This window comes from Nipponia nippon, unplaced genomic scaffold, assembly GCF_047370975.1.
Source record: "Nipponia nippon isolate SJK-2023a ecotype South Korea unplaced genomic scaffold, ASM4737097v1 scaffold_4, whole genome shotgun sequence".
In the NCBI taxonomy this organism is placed as follows: Eukaryota; Metazoa; Chordata; class Aves; order Pelecaniformes; family Threskiornithidae; genus Nipponia; species Nipponia nippon.
Genome location: NW_028262358.1, coordinates 28,817,806 through 28,827,395, shown reverse-complemented (window position 1 = coordinate 28,827,395; position 9,590 = coordinate 28,817,806). Strand labels below are relative to the sequence as shown.

Genomic DNA, 9,590 nt, shown 5'->3' with positions numbered 1-9,590 from the left:
CCGGTGCTGGCGGCAGCGGCAGCGGCAGCGGCAGCGCCGTTCCCACCTCGGCCCTCCCCGCCGCTGCGGCGCTGTTCGCCGGCAGCGTGCGCGGTGCAGGGGCGCCCCCCGCAGCCGGCGGCGGGCGGGAGTTTCTCCGCCGGTTGTCCGCGCTGCGGCGGGCTCAGCCGCCTCGGGGTCCGCGGCCGCCGCGCCGCTGAAGTGAGTGAAGGCCCGCGGCGGGGCCGCCGAGGGTCCCTCCCGCCCGGGCCCCGGAGTTGTGTGTGGGACCCGCAGCTGCCTCTGTTTTTCGGGTGCTGAAAATGGCGACGCGGCCTTAATACCAGAGCGAGCGGAGCTGGCGTGAGGGCTGTTGGAGTCCCTGGGTCCTTGGGGGACCTCGGCTGTGGCCCGTGTTGTGAAGTGACAAAATACGAAAGCTGTGGAGAAAGCCAGGGGTGAATAAACAAGTCATACATGGAGGGAGTCATTTATTTCACCTCAGCCATAAGCATTGGCTCTTGATAAACTTACGGTTCCCAAGATAGATTCGTGAACAGCGGAGGGAATGAAACAAGACCTGAGAGAGTTCCCACCCCCTAGTAAGTGCACTGCTGTATAAGAAAATCAGTGTGATTATTTTGTAGTTACTGGGGCATACAAATCAATTATTATAAATGTAACTAAAAGTCAGATGCTGTAACAAACAGGAGACGGGCTAGATTATTTCAAATCTATCAATCAAAGATTAAAGATCGTGTTAGGGTTAGATTAGAAAGTAGGATTTAAAGGGTGCAGTAAAACAGTGGGATGACCCAGCATATGAAAGGGATATAGGTTGCAGGTGAACCCGACAAGACAAATCAAGTGTCCTAAGTCAGAGAAGTGACCCCAAATCCAGGACAGCAATTACAGCTGACCACCTGTAGCTGATCAGCTGCTTTGCATCTTGAGAGACTAGACAGAGAAAAACCGAAGTAAAATGCTCTCTTATCTCTGATCAAAACCAGGAAAGTGGCCTTATTCGCAATGATTAACTCAGAATTAATTTCAACTGTTCCTTCTTCCTTCCCCAAAGAAGGCTAATGTAGCCTGTGGAAACCATGGTCTTGCTAATTAAAATCCAGAAAGAAACTTCATTGTTTAGTGTTGTACTGTGGCAGGTCATGCTGATGCCTTTTTAAGTGCATTTCTTTCATCAATTTAATTTTAGCAGAACGTTTCTGATATCTTGGTCTATGAAGCCAGTGCTGATCTATAACCAGCAGTTAGAGGTGGTGAAAACCCTGGACAAAGCTGCTATTGCTCTGCCAAAGAAAGCAAAATTAAGGTAGGAATTGCTCCTGGCACTGTGATCTAGGCATATATTACTGCAAAAGCAAGAGTGTAACACTGAAAAGAAAAGTATTTTCACAGTGATTTACTCACTGGCAGAGAGGTGGCAAATCTGGAAGATGCTGCAGTGCAAATCTGAGCTGGGAAGCACTGTGTAGGGCTGTACAATTAATAAGTTGTACTGAAGTCCAATCTGGAGTTTTCATTTTAAGTTTCACTTTTCTCAGTTTCATTTCCTTTGCCCTAAGAAATTGTAAAAAAAATACTTTTTTCTTCCTAATTCATTATTATTGAGTTACTAATCACCTTGGTTAAAATTAACTCAAACTAATGGATTGCACTAAGCTGTATGGACTATTAAAGCTCTACCTAAAGCTTTAAGTGGTGCATTCCTTTATGCAAGGATGAATTTTTTTCTTCAGGACCTAACCTATAAAAACTGTGTTAGTCTGACAAGCAACTCCCAACACCAAATACCTACCAGCCTTCTTTTATAGGGAAATATATACCTCAATTTTAAAGCAAATTTAAATCTGAAATAACAGAAAAACACTAATTTTGTGGATTGTATTAAAAACTCAAAGCTTTATCGTTTGCCTGCTGTACTACAGGAGTAAACAGGTCTTGCTTGTTTTAGAAATGATCTGTTTGCTTACTAATAACTGCTACACAAAAATTGACAAGGCAGGGTGAAGTTCAAGTAATATATTAATTTATATTGCATTCCAAATATTATTTTCAAATCAATGTGATTGTTTATACAGAGAGTTACCACTGATCTTTTAGTTTCATCGGCCATTTATACTCATTGTTGTTACTGACCGCTAGCTCAAAGCAAGCACAAAAGATGTTCTGAAGTTCATCATAGAAAGTGAAGCCTCCTTGCATGTGTTAACACGTTAACCTCATCCTGAGAATATTTTTACAGTTTAGGTTCTGCAAGCCTTGAGCACGGGACGTTCTTCAGCTTCAGTCCCAGAGGTCACTACTCATTTGACAGCTCCCATCGTACCATCAGTGCTGAAGATTAGAAGGTGAGAAAGGTCTAGTTCCTACCCGGGCTTTAGTCATGGATTAGGTAGCACGGTATGAATTGCTTTGGTGGACGACTGAAGATTAAGACTGATACGTGGATCACTCATGAGGCTTGGGCAGGGTGGGGAAGGCAGAACAGATTATCTGCCCGGACTCTGAAATTTTCAGCTGTGTTGTCTTACGTTGTGTGGTATCCTCTAAGTAGCTAGATTAACATGGAGTAAGTTCCCCGAGACTTGCACAGCTGTGTTTGCAAGCCGAGCTGTTGAAGTGTGCTTGCACGTGTAAGAGACTTTACTTGCTGACTCTCTTAACTTGAAGGGAAGTGTCTGCTTGAGGAGGTTACTGTCATGCTACGGAAACCTCGCTCTTGCTAATCAAAATCCTGGAAGAAACTTCCATTTTTTAGTGTAGTGTTGTCATGGTAACTGTGATTCCAAGTGCATTTATTTCATAAAAATGAAGACAGCATTTCTGGTAATGTGACTATATGGGATTAATGGTGACCTATAATGAGCGGTTAGTGGTAATAAGTCTGGGAAGTGCTGCCAAGAAAAGGGAAACTAAGGCATGAATTGCTTCTGGCACTGTGATGTATACTGCAGCAGCAAGAGCTTAACACTAAAAAGCAAAGCAATGCCTAGAGTTACCTACGCAAAGGCAGGCAGGTACATCATACTATACTTCATAGATTGTATACTGCTTTATAAAACGGCTGTTTGTTTGTAAGGCTGTGTTAATGAAAACTGTTTAAAAGACTCGAAATCTGCACATCAGCTGTGTCTATTGTATATCATGTTGTCTCCAAACTTAAAAAAAGATTTTAAAAACTTGGTAAACAAGCTCCCTAGCGACATGCTCCACTTTTTTTGCCTTCTAATAGAACCTGATCTGCCACACTCATTTAAAACTGGACAATTAGGAAAGAATTACTAGTTGGAGTATTCCAGGTTGATGGCTATCATAATTTCATGATGACATGAAAATTTCTGTATTTGTAAACTGCAGTTCCTAATCATCATATTTGAGAAGCTTTAGACTATGACCTGTGTATAACCGATGCAGTAGCAGCTGTCTGAATTTGCACACACAACACTCCCCCCCCCCCAAACTGCTGAAAGTTAACTATTCTGCTGATCACAAAGGAGATTTTCTGCCTTCAAATATTAAAATTCATCATTGTGAAATTACTTCAGTTTTAAGTAATTAAAAAAAACAACCAAACAATGAGGGCTAGCTGTAAGGGATTAACAATCCATGATCATTAGCATGAGCAGAAGTGGAAATTGTGAAATGTGTATGAATCAGTGATTTATGTTTGACTACCTTTTCTATGGTTGGACCTAAGTTATCTATTGGAGTATGCTGCTGATCCATTTCAGAGCCTGCAGCAGTGGTTTCTTTGCATGGAAACGAAAATGTGGACTGGAAGAAAAAATGGGTATAACTTCTATATATTTGACCCTGCGTAGCACTGAGGCTTGCAGCTGAAAAAGGCAATCAGAAAGTGCTCCCAGGTCCAGTAGTGCAGATCCAGCATTATTTCTTCAGTGTGCAAGAACATTACATTAGTATTATAATATGAAATGTATGGATACAAATGAAAAACAAAAAGTGCAACTTTTACAAAATATTATTCTGAATCATTGTATATACATTATACACATTATACATGGATTTTATACGTCACATATCTCCAAGTTTAGACACAACAGTTCAAGCAATGTCTTTCTGTGTTATTCTTGTGTTTTCAATTGTGAGTCATTCTTGCATCTGTGTTACATTATTATTCTGGATTAAAGAAGAAATTATGTACGGGATCTTGTTTAACAAAACTATACTAAAAATACAGTGCCAGTCCAATTTAGATTTTTCCAAAAGGCTGGGGCAGAGAAGGATTATTTAGAGATTTACCAGACCAAGGCTGAAGATTTGCCAAGTAAAATAGCTGTATAACAAAGGCTAGAGTGTATCATGAGAATACTCTTTAGATTTATAATAGTTACATGATGTGCTTATGGTTTTTTTTTTTTAAGGAGAAACAATTACACAAATCAAACAATTCATTCTTTTTAGTCCCATGGTGCTTGTATTACAAATAAGGAGGGGTGCTGGAAGTGGAAAATATTGTATGTTTGACTTTTTTTTTTAAACAAAAATTTCTTTTCAAAATGAAGGTTATACAACTTGCATAATTTTGAAAAACAGAGATGAAGAGTTAGAGTTGAAGACAGTTTGGTCCCTGAGTAAATATCTGGAAAACAACTAAAATCTATACAATTGTTCCCAAGGCCACCTTTCCGCATCACTATCAACAGACACATTTATTTTTCAGTTGTAGGCACAAGCCACCACCAGTAAAGCATAATCCTTAAATTGGCTCATCATCATTCCAGTTCAGGCCAGGGCTTTAATTAAAGGGCCTCTCCTGTTATATACCATTGAAATGAATGGAAACCTGTCCGCCTTTCTTTTGGTTATGGACCTGCTTATGCTCTAGGTCTTGTACATCAAAACGTTTTCAATCGGTGTAGAAACCCTGTAACAAAGATGGATTATCATGATACATAATCATTTCATAACAAAGTGGGACATTTAGTTGGTCTGTTGTTTGCAAGAAGTGGTTGACTGCTGGTTTCCTTGAGTTTCTGTCCACTTTGAGGTGTCAGTAATGCTGGAGCAGAGAGGTGATGAGCAGCTCCTTTCAGCTGATGAAAGTTATTAATATAGCTGGCAATCAGTAGAGTGATCTCAAGAATCTATAACAGGAACATACAAAACTCTTTGAAAAATACAGTGATGTGTTTTGACTGCTGAAAAAATAGCTAACTTTCTAGAAAGTGACAATCACCATCAACTGGAAAAGTACTTGTACTTTATCAAACAAATTAATGATGGGGAGAGAGGAGATGCCTAATAGAGCTTTCTTCTATCGCTCCTTGCCAATAATGTAATGTTATTCTCATCAGTATGCTGGATACTTTGTCTTCCACAGTCTTCAGTGATTCAAACAGATGGTTTCTTTCACTTTGAGAGAGATTTTGAAGTCCGAAAAATGACGCTTTTAGAAAAAACTTTCATTATGTGTTCCCTCGATTTTGCTAGAAAATATCTAGTGCTCAGAGAACTAAAGACGCAGAGTAGATAAAAGGAATAAAGACTTCTGGGGGCTTTTTACCATATTTTCTCTTTGCAATCCACAACCTTGCCTATAAGGGCACGATCTGAGGGCAACTTGAACAGATATATTTTACTATGCTTATTTGTATGAAGAGTCATGTTTTAACCCAAATTTAGATGTGCAATTTTGTGTTCTGTTTGATAAATTGTTCTAACAGCAAAAGACTTCAGAATCTTTGTTTTTTTTAAAAAAATATAGTCAATCTTACCAGTGAAGGAGAGAATCTAGATTTAAAAAGAATGAACAGTTTCCTTACCAAAGGTATAAAAAATCCTAGGATTTTTAAGAAGTGACTGATCTTTCAGATCTTGTGTTCTGCAGTTCCACTGTAGAACACAAATGTACCTTCTTAAAAATTATCTCTGGTGCTGATCAAGCAAACAGACTAGTTTTTAGGTACTGCATATACGTCCTGTCCTTAATAGCCGCCTTTGTCCTTCTATGAAAAATTTGGAATGTTATAGACAGGGACATGAAAAGAAAAGGAACACATCAGTATTGTCACCGTTAGCTCTTATATTACTAATTGTTTCACTCTCTAAAACCATCTGGCAAAAGTCAATAATCTGAGAATGCTAGGAATAAAGAAGGTGTTTCATCTTTCACATCTGTTAAGGATTACCCACTAGAAAAAGTAGAAAAGTAGCAGATGGTGGAAAACTGTTTCAGGTCATATACTAACCTTTGGTTTTGTCATGGCAAAAAGGTGTTTTTCAGTTGATTTGTCCTTTGTTTGAGCATTGTTAACAACCAACATAAAATCATCTTGATAGCCTCCGAAAGTCATCAGACTCTTATATGTATGTGTAACTGTTAATCGCTTAAAAAAGAAAACAAAAAAAACCAAAACACAAAGCTATAAGCAGGACAATGAAGGAAAAGCAGATAAAGACAAATACTTCTTTTAAAAATATAATTACACATTTATTTTTCAAAATGTTGTTGTTAGCCTCTTATGAATCTTGAAATTAATTGTAGATTTTGGGATAGCTTCATTCAGAGCTTTGCTATGAGGAATTTCCATTGCAGATGATAACTCTTGTAGGTTTGACCTCTGTTTCTATTCCAAATTAATTAGATCAAAGATATTATAAGCAGGTTTCAACTCAAGTGTGTAATTCAATTTACACAAGTCTTGACTGACTTTGAGAGTAGTTAATCTTAGGAATTCCATTTGAAATCGAAGCAATGTCTAAATAAATTAAATGGCAGAGTATTTAACCCCAGGACTTCTTTTTGTGCAGTGATGTAGTTTACATGCACACAAATGAAATTAAATTCTGTTCTCTTTTTTTTCACATCTCTGATGAAACATAAATGCTTTCAAGTCTCCTCTGCTTTCCCTGTCTCGGCTCTTACTGTTCAATGTTCAACACCACACTAGTGGCCTTTGAGTCACTAGCATTTAATTTATCATTACAAGTCATATTAATGTGCTGCAGATGTCCACATTTAAAATTCATCGGGAGATAATATCTGTACAACAACTGACTTAACGTCCTTCAGTTACTAAACCTCTTTTTGCCCTTATTTTGAAATAATGTTTTCTCTAACTACCCCTTGCAACATCATTTCTGATACCCTTGATCCTTCCTACAGAAAATCAGAATATTCCCTGGAAACTGCGCATTTCTTGAATGGCAAGTAAGGCCTGCCGATATTGTAAACTGGCAGTGCTCTGCAGAAATGCCATAGCTAGCTCTATGAGTCGATAGTGTTCATAGAGCTTTCTGCAGTCTGATGCAAGTTCCTTTTGCTTGTTCTCTGAACAGAGCTGCTGTTTGCTCTCATGTTCTTTGTTTTATTATTTCTTGAACTGCATAGAAACAAAATGAAAAGGTCCATATCAGTACAATTATAAAGTTGAGATTTTAATTTTCTGATATTCAATATTAGCACTTGCTAATAGCACCATGCCTTCTCTTTCTTTGCAGGATATAAATAAAGCAGGGATCTTCTCAGGCACTGCTTTTTTACACTGATTACATGACTCGCCTCCTGTGAAAACTTTTATTGCAAATCAAAGAAAAATCAGAGCCTAAAATGACATAATTAAATAACACTGGGTTATATTACCTACTATTAAACAAAAATAATACAATGAAAATAACAATCTTTTAAAGTAACTGCTCTTTGCAGAGTGTATGTATTATGAATAATAATGGAAATGAAGTCTCCAGGAAAAGAAAATTAATGTTCTTGTAAGAACTGTAACTGTGGATCTCCTGACATCTGAATGATTAAAACATTAACATTTCATTAAAAGATATAAAAACTGTATCTGATAAACAAAAATAAATTCTGTGCAAAGAATTCATTACTTATTTCTATTATTAGTGCTACTATAATGATGATAACATTGAAGCATTTTGAAAGGAATGAATTTTTGCTTTAAGAGAGACTAGATAACTTAGCATGGAAGGCTAATGCCATCTTTTATGTAGTATGGTGGCGAGTCTCTCCATATGCTCAGTATTAAAATCTGCTTTGACCAAAATTAAAAAAGAAATTTCACTTACCATAGAGCTGTAATCTAGGATGCTTATGCCGTCTTCATGTACAGCAAACCATATGAAGGACTTCTCAACGGACGATGTTGCTAGAGGCTACAAAGAGAAATGTTCTTTAATTACTACTTCAAAATGAGGCAATATGTAAATAATTTTTAACTCTCAGCTACTATAGAGCTCTCTCCATCCACAGATCTTACTGAGATTTACGCTGGGAGGGAACTGATGTAAAGGAATTGAAGTAGCTGCCCAAAGCCATGTAGGCGGCCAGTGGCAGAACTATGAACTCAACCTAACACTCTTGAAGCCTCCCCTGGTGCTTAGTCCAATAAAATGTATAGTCTTATTAATAAAATAAAAAGAAAAAAGTCAGGTGTTTTAAAGTTTGTTCACTAGCACATATGTCTACATACACAAAGAACAAAGTGCTGATACTAGTGTTTTAAGGGAAATTGAGAGAGGCCAGCATAGAAGGGAGTGCTCTAAATACCCTTAACAACATTTAGTGTTCCTGCGAGGTTCAGTCTCCGTAGCCGGTTAATGATGCTTTTTCAATATTCTATTAGTTACCAGGTAAAAAAAAGTCTGAAACAAAAAGGCTGTCATCTCAAACTAAGATATAAGAAAATTAGAAGATACCACCTAGATTAATAATGTAAAACAAGCAATAAGTGTATTGGAAAGTTACTGTTATGGTATACTTAGTACTATGGCTGTTACATTTCATCAGTATATGGCTTAAACAATTTAGTAATTTGACAAGAGATTCAATCAGCACATGTATAACACACTCATTTTCAACAAAAAGGTATTACTATTTGCAAATTATATTTATATTTAAAAAGAACCACCACTCAAACTCAGTAAAGTTTCTTACTTTCGCTGCAAACAATTTAGCACCAAAGAAAGACCATTTTCTGGCTACAGTGAGATAAATGCGCACACAGTCTGCAGCACTGTGCCCCCGGAGAGCCATCCATCTTGTAGACAATCGCTGACAAAGCTGTCTGTTGAAATGAAATATGTAATTTTGTTATTGAAAGGAATTCAAATGCTTACCCATAGTGAGTTTAATGAGCAAAAAAAAAATCCATTTGTTAAAATGATAATTTAAGTTAATACAACAGCTATCACTTATACAGTATTAAATAAATCTGAAATGTCATTTAATATTTTTATGCACATGAAAATTACAAAGTATCTTCTAATTTCTGCAACATTATGATTAAATATTGATGTAGCAGTTGCAGCATAAAGGGAAAAAGTCTAGTACAGCTTTTAATATGTCTCTACAGATCATCAATCTACCTTTATCAGTTCTCAACAGCTATGCCAGTTGTCATTCCAAAAATCCATCCAGCTTAGCATGTATCTTTACCTGGGGCTAGTAACAGCTGTGGAAGATACAGTTTAACACTACTCTTTTTTTAGTGTATCTGGGCACTGCTACCAAAAAGGGTGCTTCTGATGTATGATGTGTTCACACTGGCTCTTTTCCTTTGTGGCCCCATGGTGAGTTGGTTCAATAAAATGATCCTATGGAAAACTAA

The 9,590-nt window shown here is 37.5% G+C and overlaps 1 protein-coding gene and 1 long non-coding RNA gene across 5 annotated transcripts in view; one reads left to right on the top strand and one right to left on the bottom strand.

Annotated features, from left to right (window-relative positions):
• Positions 1–41: 41 nt before the first annotated feature.
• The window catches only part of LOC148053237 (uncharacterized), a 59,064-nt gene continuing 49,515 nt past the window's right edge, over positions 42–9,590 (top strand). Inside the window, exons 1-3 of the long non-coding RNA XR_015708129.1 lie at positions 42–581; positions 1,193–1,309; positions 2,243–2,348. This is a non-coding gene — a long non-coding RNA (uncharacterized LOC148053237). The remainder of the gene's footprint in view (positions 582–1,192; positions 1,310–2,242; positions 2,349–9,590) is intronic.
• The window catches only part of PLEKHH2 (pleckstrin homology, MyTH4 and FERM domain containing H2), a 55,890-nt gene continuing 50,264 nt past the window's right edge, over positions 3,965–9,590 (bottom strand). For all 4 annotated transcript variants that reach the window (XM_087774272.1, XM_087774269.1, XM_087774270.1 and 1 more), the window contains 4 exons: positions 8,918–9,047; positions 8,050–8,136; positions 6,213–6,350; positions 3,965–5,108 (listed from right to left, as the gene is read on the bottom strand). In XM_087774272.1, coding sequence (XP_087630398.1) covers positions 4,926–5,108; positions 6,213–6,350; positions 8,050–8,136; positions 8,918–9,047 — 538 coding nt within the window. In that variant the 3' untranslated portion in view covers positions 3,965–4,925. The remainder of the gene's footprint in view (positions 5,109–6,212; positions 6,351–8,049; positions 8,137–8,917; positions 9,048–9,590) is intronic.